A 21,780-nucleotide genomic window follows, 5' to 3' on the forward strand; every position below is an offset into this window, starting at 1 on the left:
CTCCTGAGTTTCCTAGGACACATAATTGTTGTTGTTGTTAGGTGCCGTCGAGGAACACCTGAGCACTGTTCATACATAGAGTTTTCAGAGGCAAGCCATTTCAGAAGTGGATGCCGCTCCTGCTTCCAGGCTTGTTTTACTCGGGAAGCTCCAGCAAACACTGTCTACCATGGGTAACCATTACCACGTTTGGCACATCAGTGTCACAGTATTCAGCATCACAATAACCATGAGTTACCTCTGTACAGCAATGCACAGACCAGTGCTGTATCACCTAGATGAATGTTTGACAGGAAAACAATTTGAACCTGGCCTGAGGGCCGCAGATTAAAATCACCCACCTTCGGCTTGGTAGCATAACTTTCTGTTTCCTACGCCACCGTAGCTCTCTGTATGTCATCGTCGTTATTGTTGTTAGGTGCCATAGAAAACCCTAATGCTTTACTATGAGAACTCAGCATATTATAAACTGGATCCTTGTCTTTGGAGAAGACAAATGACTGTAAGTCAGTGATTGTTAGATTGTTGTTAAGTGCCCTCGAGTCATAAACACATCATAGTGACCCGATGAACAAAAGACCTGGACACTTATATAACTTTCATTGTTTCTCCAAGTTTAGGGTTCTGGAGGCAAGCTCTTTTGGAAGTGAATGTCACTCCTGTTTCCAAGCTTGTTTTAATCAGGGAGCTCCACCAAACACTGTCCACTATGGGTAAACATTATCACATTTGACATATAAGTGTTACAGTGTTTAGCATCACAGCAACCCCGAGTTACCTCTGTACAGCAAATGGACAGAGCAGTGCTGTACTACTTAGAAGAATGTTTGACCAAAAAACAGTGAAAATCAGGCCTGAGGGCCGCAGGCCTGAGAGCCCAATCGAATTTAAGAAGCAAGGAAAGGTTTAAACTCCATAAGCTCCATCATTCGACATTCCTCCATAATCAAACATTCACATTGGCTTTCACCACTCAAAAATGCTCATCTGGGAGCCTTCCGCTGCTTCCCCAATCTCCTCCTATTCTGATGCCACATGTTTCTTCATAGAGTCTAACTTCTTCAATTATTTGTTCAGCATATAGACTGGATACAAATGAGGAAAGGATACAGTCTTAATGCACATCTTCCTTGATTTTAATCCACTGTATATTCCCTTGCTTTGTTTAGATAACAGCTTCTTGATTTAGGTATAGGTTTCATGTTATTGTTGTTAATTGCCATCAGGTTGCTCACGACTTACAGCTACTCCATGAACAAAAGACCTGAGACCTTTCTGTAACTATCATTTCTCTAAGCTCATTGAATTTCCAGAGGAATGTGGTTTAGGAAGTGGATGCCACTCCTGCCTCCCAACCTGTCTTAAAACTGGGAGCTCCACCAAACACTGTTCACCCTGGGTAGCCATTATGGCATTTGAGACCCCAAAGGTAAAAGGTTCAGCATCACAGTAAACCCACATTATCTCAGCACAGCACATTGACAGAAGAGTGCTGTACGACTTAGAAGAATGTTCCTCCAAAATACAGTAACAAAGGATTAAAATATAATTCCTTGGACCCAACTTATTAAATATAAGGGCCCTTCAGAAGGTTTTGTTGACTCTAAGCAAGAGGGTTTACGTAAAACAAAACAAAACAACATTCCACAATGACCTCCGACCAAACAAGAGAGCCCGTCTTACAGAGTCCAGTTGCTTCACCCACTTTCCAAAATGGAGACAAGGGCTTGGCCATAAATGCGAGTATCCTCCTGGAGGTCTTTTAACTCTAAACAAGAGGCTTAAACAATGAAACAATCCACACAGGTCCTCAACCAAGACAAGAGCACCATTGTACAGAGTTGAGCCAAAGGAAGTCCAAAATGGAACACAAGGGCTTGGCAATATATATTGTTGTTGTTGTTAAGTGCCATCTAGTTCTGACCCCATAAACAAAAGACTTTATCCTTGTTCTATATCTATTGTCTTTTTTCTAAGTTCATAGAGTTTCCACAGCCATGTTTAGGAAGTGGATGCCACTCCTGCTTCCAAACCTGTCTTAATCTGTTAGCTAATCAGATATTGTCAACCATGTGTAGCCATTATGGCACTTGGCATCCCAAGTTCAAAATCACAGTTACCTCAATACAGAGAAATGACAGAATAGTGCTGCACCCTTTAGGAGTGTTCATTTCAAAAATAATGACAGGACTGCCCATGCTTCAGGTTCTTGTTGGTTCCCCGTAAGAGGCTTCCAGCCAGCCAGCCTAATACAAACCTGAGCCTTCCCATACCAATACAGAAAGAATTCTTAGATTAGAACCTTAAATTTCTTTTGACTTCTAGGTCTTTCTTACACTAGAAACTCAAGTTTCTAAAGTTGCCCATATGAATCCATTTCTAACATATTATATGTGACAGACTTAAAGCTTTCACTAAATACCAAGTTACTGAAAACTTTCCACAGTTATTTTTAATAATAGGAAACTATTTGGACTCTGAGGTTTCCTATGGTCATTGAATCTTAACTTTGGAATTCCTTTCAAGCACAGCACAGATTCCTACAGCCTCCAGAAGCCTGCACATGTGTGAAACATGAAGAAGTCCTGAATCTGGACCCAGTCAGCTGTGTATGTATAGAAAAGGGCATCTCAGAGGTTCAAAAAGAGAGTGTATTTTTTCCGTTGCTACATGGGAATCTTTTCTCACAAGTATGTATGTTGAGTTATAATCCTGGGAAATAATTCATAGCCTCATGTCATATAGCATCTCTGGTGGCCTACTTATAAGAAAACTGCATTGCAATCTGAAAGGCATGTGGTTCGAATCCACCAGCTGCTCTGCAGGTGAAGGACAGACATCTTATTTACTGTCTCTGAAAACCCACTGGAGGGTCAGCTGTGGGTCTCGATGATACGCAACAACAACAACAACAACAACAACAACAACAAGAAGTATCATACAGCATTTCCTTGCCCTCCTTACATTTCTGACATCCAGGCCAGTATAGAGGTTAAATGGGAGACCTGATCCATGTTCTGTTCCCTTGGCCACGATTTCTCAGTCTGACAGAAGGGTGCTCCTTTGACAAAGACATTTGTTGTGGATTGCCATTTTGAATCTGCACCGCCCTTTCCCCCTGGCATTTTATATGGGAGACCATCTGTGTCAAATGGGAAAGTTTGCTTTGTTATTTGGTACAGAGAAATGTCTTTCCACTACAGTTAATTTATAGACCCTAGCTCTCAGGACTGTGCCTCCCTGTGCTTACATAAAATCTCCAGACTTCTCCCAAAGCAGCTATGGCTTAGCACTCACGCTTCCACTGCAGTGTGCACTGTTACTGCCATGAGAGTACTGATTTGTTCCTCCTTTTCTCCTTCTCTTTTTAAATTCCACAGACATTTATATATTCCATAGTTGTATGCTTGGAGTGTGCATTCTGTCATCTGGTGGCACATGAGAGCATACATGGGTAGGAACTGAATCAGTAGTACCCAGCACCTGTGCTCTTGAGATTGTGGAACGCTAGATATTAAGTCATGGTCAAAACAGACATGGCCGCCGTCCTCAGGAAGTGTACTGCTGCTGAATGTAAACATTCATCACATAAACATCCTATACACAAACAGGACCGAAAAGTCTGGGTCTGTACCCGGAAGGTACAGAATGAAGCCATACTAGAAAGAATAGTTTGAGGAAACAAAGGAAGAGACTCATTTCTGTGAACAGCTTGGGGAATGCCTTTCTGTGGATGTAATAATAAAGCTGAAACTTGAGGAATGAGTTAGGGTTAGTGAGACAGGCAGAACATTTTAGGCAGAGTAGCGAGTTCAAATGATTGGAATCAGTGTACATGCTCCCTGGAGCTATATGAAGTCAAGGTCCCAATGCAGATTTGAAGAACTGAAGCTGCTAGCATGGTTGGAGCATAAGGAGCTAGGGGAAAGTGGTGCAGAGTGGGCCTCGAGGGGTCGGGTGGGCAGCAGGGGAGCAGCCAGCTGGACCCTGCTGATGCCTTCCCCTTTGATTCTTAGTGCAGTGGGCAACCATTAAGAGATAAATACTTAAACTAGTATTTAGTATAGATTTTTAATAATTTCAAAACAATAATAACGTGAATATTGGATCTAAATCCAGGTTATGCCAAAGAATACATAGACAGATTAGCAGGCAGGTCCTATTTTTATAGGGGTAGAATCTAGGGAACAGGTTAAGTTGTCTAAAATGAAAGAGCTAATAATAGATACAGATTCAGATCCACGTTATTTCAAGGCTGAAATCCTTGCTGATGTCAATGGCTTAGAGTTTTTTTGTGTTGATTTTTTGAAATTTCAATTTTACTTAACTATCAAATTTACAACATTGAAGCTTGAATAAGATGCTAGTTATTCTTTTTCCACATTAATGTACCAAAATTAATGACCTACCCCTGCATATTAATTTTCAGATTGTTTCTAGATTTTCACGAGTTCAGTGAAACTTGTGATAAACTTGTCCATGGGCCTTTTTATAGTAGGTTCGTTAACCCTTGTGGACTGGAGGTCTTGCTGCATTGTTGCATCCTGCCGGCAGAGGGCAGGCTTGGATTCTGATGTGGCCCTTCTTACCTGGGCAGTTGGTTTCATTTGAATCAGGAAAAAGGAGAAAAGCTTAGTGAATTTACTCTTTTAAGTTTACATAATACTTTTATCTGTTCTACTTAATAGTGATGGTAGTTGTCAATAATATGAAATTTTAGAGTTTAATTGTCTAAAATGAGAATTTTATATTTTACTCAGAATATTCTTTGGATGAAATGTATTTGCCTAGTGTTTTGCTCACCTTTAAAAGTCAAGGTGAATGCACAATATAAGACCTTGTGTGTTTGTTACGTGCACTCCTGGTGAAACTATAGTTTTGGCTTTTTCTTACTCTCATCTGTATTCATGTCCTGCCCCCAGTTGTCACCATGTTTCCTTGTCACTTAACATTTCTGTTTAACAGTAAAACTAGAGCCCCTCAGGGTCCCCTGCTGTGTCATTGCTTTGATTCGAGTGCTCTGGTGATCTGCTGTGACTTATTTGTATTCATTATTATTTCGTGGTGAAAATATTATTTCTGTTCTCCAAGTATTTCATAATTCAGATGTTGTATGTTTATTTAAAATGATGCATAATCTTCACTGGTTCAGGAACCATTAAAATGATCCAACAGTTCTAAAAAAAAAATGTATTTACCTATGAAGAAGCTGATGTGAAACGAAATAATTTCTAGTGTTGTATAGCAGTGTTGTATATGCTGGCTTTTTTCAACCACTTTGTTATTTCTCTCAGGTCTTCTTCCAAAAATATGTTAAGACTCAAGCCCACTGTTAGCTCTATAGAACGTTACTTTTTGGTAAAGTTGAAAGAGAAAAAAGAAAAAAATAGTCTACTATTGGAGTTCAGAACTCTCATTTCTTTTGCAGGGTTCCCGAGCAGGAGGAGCACACTAGACAAGGTGACGATGACACCCTGGGACCTGGGTATACAGAGGACTCCACTGATGTGTACAGCTCCCAGTTTGAAACCATTTTGGACAACACTTCTTTGTACTATAGCGCAGAATCACTGGAGACACTGTACTCAGAACCTGATAGCTATTTCAGCTTTGAAATGCCCCTCACACCAATGATACAGCAGCGCATTAAAGAAGGTGGCCAGTTCTTGGAGAGGACATCAGGGGGAGGACAGCAAGATGTTCTGAGTGTCTCAGCAGATGGCGGAATAGTGATGAGCTATTCTAGTGGGATCACCAATGGGCTGAATGACGCCAGTGACTCCGTCTATGGGAAAGGCACCCATGAAGTTGCTTACTGGGGAAGGTACTGGCTGCGTTCTCATTCATTTCATGGTGTTTATTTTTGTGGCGTTCTCTCTTTGGGAAGTCTGTGCATGGAATCTATGTTAAAGATATCTTACCAGTTTCTGTGGGTTTAAATAAATGATACGAACCAAAAAAATTTAGATTTTAGGGACAGGCAGGGTGTACTTAAAGGTTTGCCAATTTGGCAAGCTGCAATCATTTTATTTGGTGTCATTTCCTGGGTTGCTACATAGAAATTGTGTTCTGAATGATATTTCGGGGTGATGAGTAGATCCGCTCTGACAAATATGCTCCAGTAGAATTTTATATAACATTATTTTTATCATGGTTGAGCATATGCCCAGCAAATCCGAAGGCTGGTTCAGTAGTTTCTACATGTACCTTTCACGGACAGGTTATAGTCCTTGAGTTGTGGTAGCATTTTCATTCTCCTTTACTGAGTTGTTCTTCCTCTATTAACATGAATTCACTGCCTTCTAACATTACTGTCTAAGTGAATTTCTCCTGTCAGTTTATCCCATAGAGATAATTCTGAAAAGACCGAAATGTTCAAGGCAGACATTTTACTCGTCATATTATTGCTTGGTTTGAAGACTACTTCAGGGGTATTTGGGTTTAAGAATTTAAAAAAAAAAGCATTAACTATTTTCTCAGGGCAGTAATTTTAGGGATTCATCCATCTTTCATGGCCCTGTGATCTGGAATCTATGAGAACTTGGAATTTTGTTGTCATTTTGCCCTGTTTGGTTAGGATTCTTTTATAATTTTGATCATAATGTTTAGTAAGGATAACCAGGTAGCATCCGTTCTAGCTTTGTAGTAAAGGAGTCAGTTGTTGATGCAGGCTATTAGCCCCAGATTCCATATGTTCCTCCTCTTCTTGACTCTGCTTCTTCCACTGCTGTTCCAGGTGAAGAGAGACCAATTTGTGTGCTTTGATGACTCTTGTAAGCTTTTAAAGGTTCTACAGACTCCTCACTGAACCAGAGTTCTATCTCATAAGGGATATGAGTCATTGAAAATGGCAGTTAACTGGGAACTCTTATAAACCATTACCCTAAACCTCCAAATCAAGAAACCAATTACTGTGAGATTTTTGACTGTAGATGCACTGTAATTTTGATGACCTTGCTATGGTACTGTGAGGAGGTCATTTAAATTTGTCCCTTTAGCTCTGGTACTGATACTGGTTAATGAGCTGGAGTAGCTTGTTCCTTAATTGTACATTGAGCATGCCAGACTCCACACGTGGTCACCAGAGTCACTTGTAGCTCTTTGCTTTACGATATCCTGTCTGTCCAGATGCCTTCCTGTTGCTGGGATTGTGGAGGAAGGATAGGATTATACTGATGCTTAATTGGATTGCTACTTTGATCAAATCTATGCATATTCCCTCTCTAATTTAGGATTTATGTCTACCTGGGAGATAAAATGGCAAATTATAAAGGTTACACATGGCTGACCTATCATTCCCAGATTCCCTATCTGATAGGGATTTTCAAGCATTTAATGACTTTCTGCTTGTCATCCTTAGGCCATAGAGTGGCCCTTTACATCTCCTTTTGGTGGGCTCAGAGTGCTAAACAGAAAGATTGAATGTGATGGTGTTGTCGTCATTGTGTATCATTGAGTTGGAACAGACCTTTGGCAGGTTTTCAGAGGCTGTTAATCACAGGGGAGGAGATTGCACATCCTTCTCCCATGGAGCAGCTGGTGGATTCAAACCACGTGCTTGTGGGATTATAGGGCAGCTTCTTGCCACTAGGCCAATGCATTGACCTTTCATCAATTGTTCGTGGATTAAGAGTGAGTGTGTATATGTGTAATGCTTTCTGGTGTTCCTGTGGTTAAAGCATTCAGTTGCTGGCCGTAATGTTGATGGCACTGTCGGAGGAGGGTGTGGCTGTCTGCCTCCGTAAAGAGGTACAGCCTTGAAATCCATCTGGGGCAATTCTGCTCTGGCCTTCTGAGTTGCTGTGAGTCACAATTGACTCGGTAGCAGTGGAGTTTTGTATGTATGTTAAAGGGGGACAAACTATTTTAAAACTGTATGGGGAAATAAAATCTAGTTTTTTGAATGTCAGTATTCGTAGTCCAGACCTCCAGAGGCCCTTTGTTTAGCACTCCCTCCTGTGTTACAGGTTCATAGGTCATTGGTTCAGCAAATGCAAGTCCGGCACTTAGTAACATTTTAGCTATGCAGTTGCAGGTGAAATGGTCTTTCTTATTGGGTCACAGTGAGATAATGAATATGTTTCTTGAAAGTAGAAACCTTAGAGGCAAGCCACTGATTTTCTGTGATGAAACTAATTTTCTTTACCAAATGAGGTTAATGATATTCAGTGCTCTGTGTGATGGTGAGACTTACAAAGTCCTCTCCCTCATCAGTTTTAATGCAGTTTACATTATTTATCTCATCTTTCTCAACTGTTTAAAAGGGATATGTGATTAGGTATTATTGTCATGACAGGAGTCCAGAATGAAGGCTGCATAGGGGAGTGGACTTGTGGGGAGGGATTGTAAAACAATGAAAGACTTTTTCTCTTACTTTTCAAAGACAAGAGCAAACTGGTTGGGGGGGGGAAGGGTGGGCATGGAGAAAAGGGAAACAATGAATGAATAGAAATCCAAAGTCTCTGTAAATTTTCATGAAAATTAATAATAATAATAATAAAATAAGTTAATGTAGTACAAAGACTGGTGCAAAGTAGGAGCATAAGCAAATGTTTGAATCTGGGTTGATTTGCATATAGGTCCACCTTTAGATTTCCTGTCACTGAGAAAAAGATGCCTCTTTAATCTTGTGTCATTCTGGAGACTAAGGTGCATCTGAATACAGGCCATGGTCTTTGCAATCACTTGTTATGCGTCAGAGAGCTGGACAGTGACTAGGGAGGATAGAAGGAGAATTGATGCCTTTGAGCTGTGGTGCTGGAAAAGAGTATTGAGGGTACCATCGACTGCCAAGGAAACAAACAGATTCATCCTGGAGAGTGTTAAACCAGGCTGCCCCTTGGAGGAAAGAATTCTGGGGCTTCGTCTGACATATTTTCGAAATGTTGTAAGGAGGGACAGGTCCTTGGAGAGGGATATCATGCTTGGTAGGGTGGAGGGACGGTGCAGGAGGGGAAGACCCTCTATGAGGTGGATTGATTCAGTGACTGGGGTAATCGGGATGGGTGTGTCAGAAACAGTGAGATTGGCACAGGATAGATCAGGGCTTAGGGCTGTTGTACATAGGGTCGCTATGAGTCGCAAGCAGCTTGATGGCACATAACAACAACAACAACAAAACCATAAACTGTTAGAAAATGCTACAAGACAGGCATGCAGATAGCTTTATTGAAATTCAAACCCAACTTTCTGGAGTGAGTAGAAGCTGTTTATATTATAAAAAATGAGTTTGAGAGGTTTTGGGGGTGGGGCGGCAGAAGCTGCTGGGAGCCAGTGTAAACGAAATGATGACTATATGAGAGTCAGTTCAGGAAGGAACTGGGTGAAAGATTTATGAAATGCATGGTTTGCAGGCTTACAATCTTTATCTTACTGTCATTGAGTCAGAACCCTTTCATCCCTGACCATCCATCGGGTTTTTAAGTGTGTACATTGCACAAGAAGAGATTGTGTCATCTTACTATTGCTGGTGGATTTGAACCGTCAGCAAGGTGTGGCCTTTGGGTTAGCAGTGCAAACAAAACTCATTGTTGGAGCCAGAATGGGTGTGCATAATTAGCATATATGAAAACAAACCTCCCTTAACCACTTGGCTTCAAGTAGCTTCTGACTCACTAGACTCCCTGTGTGGTAGAGGAGAACTGTGTTCTCCAGGTTTCCAGTGGCTGGGAGCTTTCAGAAGTGCGTCTCCAGGATCCTCTGCCAAGGAGCTTCTGAATGGATCCAAACCACCAAACTGCTGGTTAGTAGCGGAGCCCTTGACCATTGGAGACACCCAGGAGTTCTTTTAGCATTAATTCAGTTAGAGTTATATATAGCTTAAAGAAAGTATTGAAATGGGCTATAGTATTTTTAGCATTTTAGAATTAAATAGTGGTGTACTTCAACTGTCTGGAGACCGAAGTTTCAGCTGTGTCATCTGCATTGTCAAACCAGAGAAGCTGCCTAGTGATAAAAGCCCAAGTTCAAGAATGGGAAGTGTCTTAGAGGTTAGCCAGCCTGACAGCTTAACTGATTGTCGAATTCTTCGTTCTTGATCCATAACTGGTGCACCTTCTGCCCTTCTTGGAGCTAATTCAAGAAGATGTGTGTGGCATAACCTGTTTATGTTTGCTGTGGGTTTTCATGAAAAATCATAAGCACTTATGGATGAAGGAAGTTTTATTTTCTGATGTATATTTATAACCCACAGGAAAAGTCCATGGCCGCCATGCCCCTTTTCCCTCCCTCCCATCTGGTTTCCTAGGCAGTACAGCTTCCGGGAGGAGACAGCCTCATCATCATCCTACTGAGCGCTTGGTGGATTCCAATTATCAACCTTCTAGCTAACAGCTCAGTACTTTGGACACTGCACCACCAGGGTGTCTTGGTCGACATTCAGGATTAAAAAAACTTAAGTCAGGACTTGGTGTTCCTAAAAAAATCAAATGACAGTAAATCATCTTCATATTTTTTCTACCCACTTTGCCTTGCTTGGTGCCTGAGAGACATTGCGGCCACGGTTAGATTCTGTTAGTATGGTGAGCTGGAGATTTGTGACATTTTTGAGCTTAAAGGAGGCCTTAGGTAACCTTGTTTTATAATAAAAGATCAGAGTCCCAGTTTAGTAGGTGAATCACCTGACTCCACATGGCTTTCTAGTGACAGATCCTGTACTGGATTTCAAGTCGTCTTACTCTCAGGATCAGGTGCCCCAGTGTTGCAGGCTACCTGGTCTCAATCACCTCCACTCATTTCATCTCCAAGCTCTCATTGGTCTGTTCAGCCCAAAGTCTTGGAGGTGGTCCGTTTTCATGAAACTAAGCTCTAAATGGAGGAGTGGCTAATGTTTTGTTTGTGTGTGCAGTTTGGAGGGGAGGAAAAAAAACCAAAACCACCCCACTAAAAAAAAAAGTTTACCAAAACATTAATAAACTCTATCCATAAATTTTTAAAATAATCAATGAGCAGGCTTTTTAGTTCTTCTGCATTAAGGCATCTGTCTGCAGAAGTAAGGAAGTAGATGGAGGTATTGAGCCTATGTAGGAAATGCAGACGAAATTGCTGACTGTGCAGCAGTCGCCAGGGTTGCCTTTGTCAGAAGGGGAGAATGAAGGAAATCATGTTTTCAGACATTATAAGTAAATGTTGTGATGTTGGGGATGATTAAAAAAGTAAGAAATCAAACTAGTGTACTATTTACTTGCCTTACCTGTTGTCCCCCTGTCTGGGGATCTAGCTATGGGACTTTTTAGATGGAGTAAAGGAAACAGAATAATGAAACTAAATAAACATACTCTGATGATGGGTCCTTGAGGGAGCTCTTGGTGGCCTAGTCTGTAACAAGTTACACTGCTGACTCAGAGGCTTCACATCCCCAGCAGTTCAATTACACCAGCAATTGCACAAGAGAAAGATGTGCAGTTTCCATGCCTTGTGATTTACAGCCCTGGAGACCCAGTGAAGGGGTATTATGACTCAAGGACAATAGATGAGTGAATGTTTCTTTGATAATAGCCAGAAATTAACCACGACCACACTAAAAAATGAAACCCATCTTTGTTGAGTTTTGATCTTAAAACTTTTCAAGTATAGTTTGTCAGCCAGTAAAAAACATTTTAGGATCATTTGTTAATAAGGTTGTCATTCCCCCACTTAACTGATTTAATCTCTTTGTCAAAAATCAATTGGCCATAGGTAGATGGACTGATTTCTGGATTCTCTATTCTATTCCATTGATCTATGTGTCTCTCATTGTACCAGTACCACACTTGACCACCATGGCGTTGCAGTAGGATTTGAAATCAGGGAGTGAGATGCCTCCTACCTTGTTTCTCTTTTTAAGGAGTGTTTTACTTATTTGGGGCCTCTTTCCACTCCAAATGAAATTAGAGATTGCCTTTTCCATCTAGTTGAAGAATGGAATTGGTATTTGTATTGGGATTGCATTGAATGTGCAAATTGCCTTTGGTAGTATTGTCATTTTCACAATATTGAGTCTTCATCTCCATGAGCAAGGGATATACTGCCATTTCTCCAGGTCTCTTTTTGTTTCTTGTAGTAATGTTTTGTAATTTTCTTTGAATAGATCAGGCCATGGTTTTTTGCAGTCACTTGTTATGCATCAGAGAGTTGGACAATGACTAGGGAGGATAAAAGGAGAATTGACACCTTTGAGCTCTGGTGCTGGAGAAGAGTATTGAATGTACCATGGACTGCCAAGAAAACAAACAGATTCATCATAGAGAGGATTAAACCAGGCTGCTCCTTGGAGGCAAGGATTCTGGGGCTTCGTCTGACATACTTTGAACATGTTGTAAGGAGAGACAGGTCTTTAGAGAGGGACATCATGCTGGGTAGAGTGGAGGGACAGCGCAGGAGGGGAAGACCCTCTATGAGGTGGATTGATTCAGTGACTGGGGCAATCAGGATGGGTGTGTCAGAGGCAGTGCGATTGGCACAGGATAGAGCAGGGTTTAGGGCTGTTGTACACAGGGTCGCTATGAGTCGCAAATGATGGCACATAACAACAACAAACAACAGATCCTTTGTGTTTCTGGTTAGATTTACTCCCGAGTATTTAATCCTGTGATTAGCTATTGTGAAGGGTATTGTTTTTCTCAGCTCCAGTTCTGTATTCTCTTTTGTCACTGTAAAGAAATCCAATTGATTTTTGTATGTTGATCTTGTATCCTTCCACTTTGCTGAATTTGTTAACTATGTCCAGTAGTTTTCTTGCTGAGTCTTTAGGGTTTTCTAAGTATACTATCATATCATCTGCATATAGATATAATTTTACCTCCTCTTTGCCAATTTGGATAAATCTTATTTCCTTCTCTTGCCTTATTTCCATCACTAAGACTTCCAATACCATATTGAATAAGAGAGGTGATAGTGCGCATCCTTGCCTAGTTCCTGTTCTCAAAGGGAATGCCTTTACTCTCTCTCCTTTGAGAACAATGTTGGCTCTCGTGTTTTTGTATATACTTTTTACTGTGTTGAAAAAATTCCCCTCTAATCCTATTTTGCTGAGTGTTTTAGTAAGGAAAAGGTGCTGGATTTTGTCAAAGGTCTTTTTTGCATCAATTGATAGGATGATGTGGTTCTTGTTCTTTGCTTTGTTAATATGATGAATTACATTGATTGTTTTTCTTCTGTTGAACCATCCTTGCATACCTGTTATGAATCCCACTTGGTCATGATGAAATATTTTTTTTATGTATCATTTTGATTCTATTGGCCAGGATTTTATTCAGGATTTTTGCATATATGTTCATGAGAGTTTTCTATTTCGGTAGTGACTTTACCTGGCTTTAATATTAAGGATATGTTTGCTTCATAGAATGAGCGTGGGAAATCCACATCTCACTCCATACACAAAAACAACTCAAAGTAGCTCATCTACCTAGGACTAAAACCAAGGACTATACATTTTATTAAAGAAAATATTGGAAGAACTCTAGAAGTCCTAATCCACAACATAACAGTCTTCTGAGTATCCTGAAAAATCTACAATCAAGAGAGGACAAAATAGATGAATGGGACAATCTAAGAATCAAATCCCTATGCACATCTAAAAACATCTCCAATAGCATAAGCCAGGAAACCACAGAGTGGGAAAAAATACTTGGTAATGACATGACAGATAAGGGACTCATATCTAGAATTTATAAAATATTCAAACACCTCAAGATGAAGAAATGTTCAAATTTCCTAGCTCTAAGAGAGATGCAAATCAAAACAACTATGAGATATCATCTCATCCCAGTAAGGATAGAAAAATTTAACAGAGTAGCAAACATCAAATGCTGGCAAGGTTGCGGAGAAGCTTGAACCCTTATTCACTGTTGGTGGAAGTGTAAAATCGTGTAACCACTATGAAAGGCTGTTTGGCGCCTTCTCAAAAAGTTGCAATAGAAATACCATTTGACCCAGCAATTCCACTACTGGGAATATACCCTAAAGAAACCATAACTATCATCCAAGCAGATATATGCATACTCATGTTTATTGCAGCTTTGTTCACAATAGCAAGGAGTTGGAAACAACCTAAGAGCCCATCAACAAATGAATGGATAGAGAAGATCTGGTATATTCACACAATGGAATACTATGCTGCATTGAAAAACAAAGATCTCATGAAATATACAAAATGGATGACCCTGGAGAACCTTGTGCTGAGTGAAATATCTCAGTCACAAAAGGATAAATACTGCATACTGCCACTGTTGTAAAACAGGACTGACATCGAGGTTGGGGGTGACTGATAAAGAGGAAATAAATAATGCATACTGCATTGAAACAGATGAGGGAGAGAACTGTTTAAAAGTGATATATGATTAGGTATTGTTGTCATGACAGGAGTCCAGAATGAAGGCTGCATAGTGGAGTGGACTGTCAGGGAGGGGGGTGGATTGTATAACAATGAGATAATTTTTCTTTTACTTTTCAAAGAGAAAAGCGAATGGGGAGGGGAGGAGTGGACAGGGAGAAAAATGTAACAAAGAATGAATGGAAATCCAAAGTCTCTGTAAACATTCATTAAAATTAATAATAAAAAATAAAAAGACAAGTAAAAAAATTATGATCTTCTTAGCTAGTTGCTAATCATTATTGTATATTATTCATACCCCATACATTGTATTTAATTAATACAAATAATTTTCATAACAAGCTAGAAAGAAGAAAATGTTAGTATCCTTCTTTGCCAGTTAAGGAACCTGAGACACAGGCTAAGTAATTTGTTAAAAAAATTACTGATGGTATGCATTAGAGATCTGGACAATGACTAGGGATGGTAGGAGAATTGATGCCTTTAAGCTGTGGTGTTGGAGAAGAGTATTGAATATACCATGGAGAATATACCAGAGAACAAACAAGTTTGTCCTGGATTGGGGAAACAATGTTGCTTCTTTGAGGCAATGATTCTGAAGCTTCATTTGACATACTTTGGACATGTTGCAAGGAGGACTCAGTCCTTGGAGAGGGACATCATGCTTGGGATGATGGAGGGACAGTGCAGGAGAGGAAGGCCCTTGATGAGGTGGATTGATTCAGTGACTGGAGTAATGGGAGTAGGTGTGTCAGAGACTAAATAAGGTTGGCACAGGATAGAGCAGGGTTTAGGGTTGCTATGGGTTGCAAGTGACTCGATGGCACAGAACCACAACAACAAACACTGATGGTAAGAGACAGATACAGGACTTGAATCCAAATAATCAGGCTCTGTAGCTCATTCTTTAGCTGCTCTTTGCTTCTAAAGTTGAACATTAAATAATGTGCAAAAGTGCTCATGATTTCATTATGGATACTAGAACAGAATCAGGTATTTTATATTTGGTCTCAAGATAAATATATACTTGTTTGTGCATCACGTATGTATATTTAAAAACTGCTTATTTTAAATGGTGCCTTTACTTTACTATTAAAATTGTGTATTTCAGTAGTACTATTTGACAGCTACGTCTTTTGAATGCAGGATAGCCTTATTATTTCTCTGTTGAGTTGTCGGTTATGAAGGCAGAAGTACTTTGGGAAAATAATTGTAGCACTCCAGCACATCTCAGTCCCCTCTCTCAGGAACATGTGCCAATTTTGGATTTCACTGTGCTTTAGTGGCAGAAAATGTTTTACCTATTTTTCACTTCACTCATCAGAAAATAATTCAAATCTATGGTATTGGGCTAGGAAGGACTTGCTTTTAGGATACTGGTGCTCACAAAGGATAACATACCTTTGTGATAACAAATAGTTCATTCTCTGCGAGGTGGGAAAGGCTCTGAAAGCCCTGGGAAGGGGTGTGGAGAGGGATGGTTAAATCATCGCAGGTGCTTTGACTGATCTGAGAGCTAGATGTTAACCAGCGAGTGGCTTGCCAGCCAGGAAATAACTCTCCATGCAAGTGAAACCCAATATTCTAATGAAGGAGTAAAGAGTCGCATCATCTCCCCTTGTGGTCCAGCTACATAGCACTCAAGCTGACAGGGGGTCAGCGGTGCTGTGTAAAGTCCAGTCACATGGCTCCAAAATTAGAAAGGATAATTAGAGACTTACAGTTATACATGTTCCAATGGGTTCCTTTGTGTCTGGGTGCTGCTCCTTCGCCGGCCTATCAGCTGATGACCACGACTCCAATCAGTAAGTTCTGACCTGAAGCTTCTAGGGCACAAATGTTGTCATTGTGACCACTGACAGAGCAGAATATTGTCCATTTCTCTTGTGCTTGGGCTGGGCCAGATGAGAAAAGAGGCAGCAAATACAGTGGTGTAGCAGGAACTTCTCTTTTAGATCTCTGAAATACATAAAACTGCTTCTTAAAAATGGTCTTTTTAGTGTAATAGATGTGTTTTATGGCTTAGCTTCCTCATTTCCTTTCAGATATTGCTCAGGATCCAGAGGGGCACGGCAGAAGAGATGAATTACATCTGTGTGCAACTGATAAGTCTGAGCAAAGTGCTTCAGTCTGTCTTCGGTCCACTCTGAATTTGATATTTGTGGGTTTCTGCCTTCTCTTGTTCCCACCTCTCATCTCAAAGAGAATACCAGTCTTTAGAACTCTTCTTTCTCTTCCTCAGCTTTCTCTTTCCTTTGAAGCTTTCGGTCTGGAAAGAAGCATGATTCACATAAAACAAGGTTAATAGTCTAGGGATTTGTTCAAGTGTGGTTTCAAATTTTTTTCTGTTCTAATTTACAATCTACAGATATTTTAATACTACCAATAGAACTTGAAATGAGACGTTAATGTGCTATTAGTTAAGCAGGTGACAGAGGGTGCAAGAATCATCTTGCAAAATTGTACTTAGATATTTTGGCTTCCACCTTTTTTTTAAAAAAAAAATTCTTAGGAGGGGCAGGAAGCTCTGCAGCCTCACGGGGGGGGGTCACTGAGTTGATGTAGCTCTGGTAATCTCTGTGGTCCTTTTCTTCATGTTTAAAAAAATGTTTTCTAGAAAAAGTGGTTGGTGTCATTTCCCTTTCTCGAAGTAGCTTCCACAGTGAATGTTGTCAGAATTCCTGCCGTGTGTGGAGTGGGTGGGACTGTACCAGCTTTCAGAATGAGTCAGGGTGTATTTGAGTATGATCTCAGTTACTTGCTAGCTAGTGAGTGATCTCTTGTGAATTATGTTAAAATATGAAAGCATTTCCAGTTGTAAATTAATCAATGGCTCCCGACTTGTAAGAGGTGAGGAACCCTGGTGGTATACTGGTTAAACACTCAGCTGCTAGCCAAAAAGGTTTGATGTTTGAACCCACCAACTGCTCTGGCCAGAGGTGGCAGTTCCACTTCCATAAAAATGTACAGCCTTGAAATCCTCTGGGGGCAGTCTCCTCTCCCCTAGGGGGCGCAGGAGTTGGAGCTGACTCGTGGCCCTGGGCTAGTTTTTTGGCCATTTCCCCGGTAGTATGTGATCTGACAACAATGTGTAATCATTATCCTTCTGAATGGTACGTTTAATTATTTTTGTAGTGAAGATTATGTTTTTCTTCCCTGAGTATCTCTACGTAGAGCCTATCACCCTGTAGAAACTGCCTGTTGCAGTCAATTGTTGTTGTTATGTGCCGTTTCAATGAGAAGACAATAAACTAAACTCATTGCCATTGAGTAGGGATCGTCTCATAGCTATCCCTCCAGCACATTTGCAGAAGCTGTAAATCTTATGGGAGGAGATTGCCCTTCTTTTTCCTTCAGAGCCACTCCTTATGAGGCCAGCAGAACTCTTAAGTTGTTCTTATGTGCTGTTGAGTTGGAATCCACTCATAACTGATCCTTCAGCAGTTTTTCAGTTCAGGTTTCAGAATCTGTGAATAGCACGGTAGGAGATTGTCCTTCTTTCTCCCTTGGAGCAGCTGGTGGATTTAAACTGCTTGACTTTGGGTTGGAAGTATTAACTCCTTACCCACTAGGCTACTAGAGCTCCCATGTTATGTTGCTGTTACATGTAACATTGAACCCACCCATAGCTGATCCTCCAGTGGATTTTCAGAAGCAGTAAACCACATGGGAGTTGATTGCCCATTTTTCTTTCATGGAACAGCTAGTGGATTTGAACTGTGTGATTTCAGATTGGCACTTACCACTAGAGCACCAGAGCTCTCAAAGCTCTGATAGAGTGCCAAAATAGAGAACGAGTCTATCCCTGTGAGTTTGAACTGATTCAACAGTAGCAGATAGTTAACTTGCAAAAAGGAAGCAATGAGACTAATCAAGTAAAAAAAAATCGAGCAGAGAATATAAAATGTAACATGTACGTGTAGGAAGTAATGAAATGAAAATAATCATAAAAGTAGCAGTAATGGTAGCCTCCAGGAATGTCATCCCATCACGTATGTGCCCAAACCCCAAGTCAGGGTTGCGGTTACCAGCATCCTGTCCTAGCCTTCTGAGCCATCTGAAACACTTCATAGAGAGCTTCCAGAAACACCTCTTTCTCTATTAAAAAGTGCACTCTGTGATAATGTGGTAGAAGTAATATGAGGATTTAGTTTCAGAAGAGAGGTGTTGAATCCATCTGCTTTACTGAGGATCATGGGCAGGTGGGTTGACTTTCTGGAATCTATGATTTTTTTTTATTGATAAAAAGGAAATCTAATAAAATGTTAAGAAAACCTCACAGAATTTACAGTTTAGTTTTAAACATTTACCTAATTCTAGTGGTAAACATATGTTTTAAACATACCATGGATCTTATGATGACTTAAGGAATGAATGAGAAAAAGCTTATATATAGTAAAGGGGGGGGAAAGGTGCAAGATTTAGTGACTGTTTAAATAGAGAGCATGAGAGGCCAACCAAAAAAAAAGGTGAGATTTCAAATGTGAATGACGGATGTGAACAGAAATTGGGGAGGGAATTGGGCTTTATAGGGGAACATCCAGTGGCATCAAATGTAAACAGTTTAAACTGAAGGACAGTGAGGGGCTCGGGGTACATGTGCTGGAGAGCCCCTGGGAAGGACTTCATCTGTAAGTGACGAGTCCTCCATCTGAATGTGCGGAGTCCTCAATCTGGAGGCGGGGAGGTTTGCAGCCACGGGAGGATGAGAATTCCTGGGCTGACTGGTTTGAGAGAGAACTCACTGGAGAACACTCACTGGGTGCTGCTTTGTGTATTTGACTTTTGTAGAAAATGTGCCTTCTAAGATGAGTTTCCTGGCAGCTCTTCTGTGCTTGCCTCATTTCTCCGGGCAGTGGTTTGTCTGAGAGCCCAATTTGGAAACTAAGTGCTCCTCTTGTCATTGGATTTTCTTTCAGTACCCAGATAGGTCGGGCTCTCTGGCTCTTGGTCTTGGATGCCTTCTGTAGATTAGGATGACTCCAGGAAAAGGGCCTGGCACGAAAAGAAGGTTTCCCAGAGAAGCACTAATTCTGTGGTTTATGTGGCTTTGCAAAGGGCTTACAGCAAACAAAAGTAATATACTTGGCTGGATATTAGTGTGAGGAGTCTATGGATTAGTGACCTTTCATCAAAGACTCAAGACTTCAAAAGGTAAAGAATTTTGGAAGTGTAAATTCCTACAAGTATAATGAGTTTTAAATAAAAAACTGGGACAGCAATTAATTCCTTACTTGATTGTGATAATAGAACAATTTGCCTATTGCTGTTGTTATGTGCCTTTGAGTTGCCTGTGACTCATGTAGACCCTGTGGACAACAGCTCTGAAATCTGCCCTGTCCTGAGCCAGTCTCACTGACATCTAACCCCATTGCCTTAGTTACTGTACCAATCAGTCTAATCTGGGGTCTTCCTCTCCTGCGCTATCCCTCCACCCTTCCAAGTATGATGTTCAAGGATTGGCCTCCTTGCCCCTTCCACAAGTATGTGATATGGAGCTACAAAACCCTAGCTTCCAAAGATAAATTTGGTTTCACCCTCCCTTAGACAGACATATTTGTTTTCTTGGTGGTCCATGGTATGTTCAAGACTCTTCTCCAGCACCACAACTCAGAGGCATCAATTCTTCTGTCATCCTTAGTCATTATCCATCTCTCTGATACATAGCAAGTAATTGAGAAGACCATGGACTGCATCAGGTACACCTTAGTCTCTAGACTGATGTTGTTGCTTAAGTAGTGTTTTATTTTTGCTATGTAAGTTTATGGGTTTGTTGAATTCTTCATTTGGAGAGGCCCTGTTGACTATGGAATAGGGCTGGTTTGATGGTGATTTTTTTTTTTTTTAATGGATGCAGATTGCCAGTCCAGTTACTGCTGGATTATTTGAACTACCAGTCTTTCAGTTTCTAGACAGACTGAATTGTCTGTGTTACCAAGAGACTTTAATAATTTATTTTATTAAACAAAACCCCAGTAACATTTCATCTCAGCAGAAGTCTCAAGGATAAGACATATTCGGTGATCACAGTTTAGAGAGCAGAGATCATTAAAGAAAGATTAACTGTCCCCTCCCAGGTGGAGCTCTGGTGGCCTAGTGGCAAGAAGTTGTACTGCAATCCTGAAGTCACACAGTTCAAGGCCATCAGCTGCTCCATGGGAAAATGGTGGACAGTCTCCTCCTGTGTGATGAACTGCCTCTGAAAACCTGCCAAAAAGGTTAGCTATGGGTCCGTTCTGACTGCAGTACACAACAACAATGTGCCCCCCCCCCCAAATTCCTGACAGTTTGGCTCCACATCTTCCTGTACCTCCTGGCCCTGTGTGGTACAATTATGGGTATTTATGCACTTTTATAAGACTTTCACTGAAGCTCGGGTAGCTTAGTGGTAAGGAACTGTGCTGCCAACACAAAGGAATGATGTTAGGATCTCCCAGCTGCTCTGTCTCCTCCTGTGAGATTTCACTGCCTCTGAAAACCCAGCTGTGGGTCAGTTCTGACCCACAACAAAAACAAGGTAAACAACAAAAACAAGGAGAACCCTGGTGGACTTGTGTGTAACATGTGAATCCTTCTTTAGATATCAGCGGTTCAAATCCATCTACTCCATGGTAGATGGGCATCTCTTCCCTAAAAGAGTTTCAGCCTAGGCACCCTGACAGAGGGTGGTTGGGAGTTGGAACTGACTTGAGTGTGGGTTTGCTTTGCATGTATCAAGTCTGAATGGGAGCAGGGCTGATGCTATGTCTGAACCAAAAGTTCCTGAGCACCCTGGCCTCTGGAAGATGGTGCTGACCCAAATCACGTGCCCGCATCCTGCTTCCCATCAACCCCCCTGCCCACTGTGTGTGTACTTGTGTGTACACATGTGTCTATGTGAGTGTGTTATAATAAAGATATTAAAGACCTGTTAAAAAGAAAAAAATATTCATTTCTTTTAAAAGGAGGGTACTGTTGTTGTGTTCAGTACAGTCAGAACCAACTCATATCAGGCACTCCAGTGGGTTTTTAGAGGCATTTAATTGCATGGGGAGGTAGATTGCCCATCCTTCTCCCACGAGGAACTGGTGGCCTTGGGATTGCAAGTGCAGCTTTTTGCCACTAGGCCACATGTTGTTGTTAGGTGCCATTGAGTCACTTGTGACTCATAGCAACCCTGTGTACAACAGTTTTGGACTCTCCCCTATCTTATGAGTCAATTTCATTATCTCTGCTACATCTATCCCATTACTATCTTTCAACATGTTGTTGTTGTTATTGCTAGGTGCCGTCAAGTTGAGCATGACTCAGTGATTCATGAACGAAAGATCTGAACCCTGTTCTATCCTGTGCCATCCTCAGACTTCCTGAAACACAAGAGCCCATAGCAGTAGTCACCTTATCAGTCCACTTGGTTCAGAGTCTTCCTCTTCTTTGCCGACCCTCCATCCTGCCCAACATTATGTCCTTCTCTAAAGAATAACACCTCC

General features: G+C 40.9%; 1 protein-coding gene across 1 annotated transcript in view; it reads left to right on the plus strand.

The window, feature by feature from the left end:
• PSD3 (pleckstrin and Sec7 domain containing 3) overlaps positions 1–21,780 on the plus strand; it is a 504,139-nt gene that overhangs the window by 77,478 nt on the left and 404,881 nt on the right. Inside the window, exon 4 of the mRNA XM_006884895.1 lies at positions 5,429–5,824. Within this exon, the coding sequence (XP_006884957.1) occupies positions 5,429–5,824 (396 nt within the window). The remainder of the gene's footprint in view (positions 1–5,428; positions 5,825–21,780) is intronic.

This window comes from Elephantulus edwardii, unplaced genomic scaffold (assembly GCF_000299155.1).
Source record: "Elephantulus edwardii isolate Elephantulus edwardi_28Jun2011 unplaced genomic scaffold, EleEdw1.0 scaffold00038, whole genome shotgun sequence".
In the NCBI taxonomy this organism is placed as follows: Eukaryota; Metazoa; Chordata; class Mammalia; order Macroscelidea; family Macroscelididae; genus Elephantulus; species Elephantulus edwardii.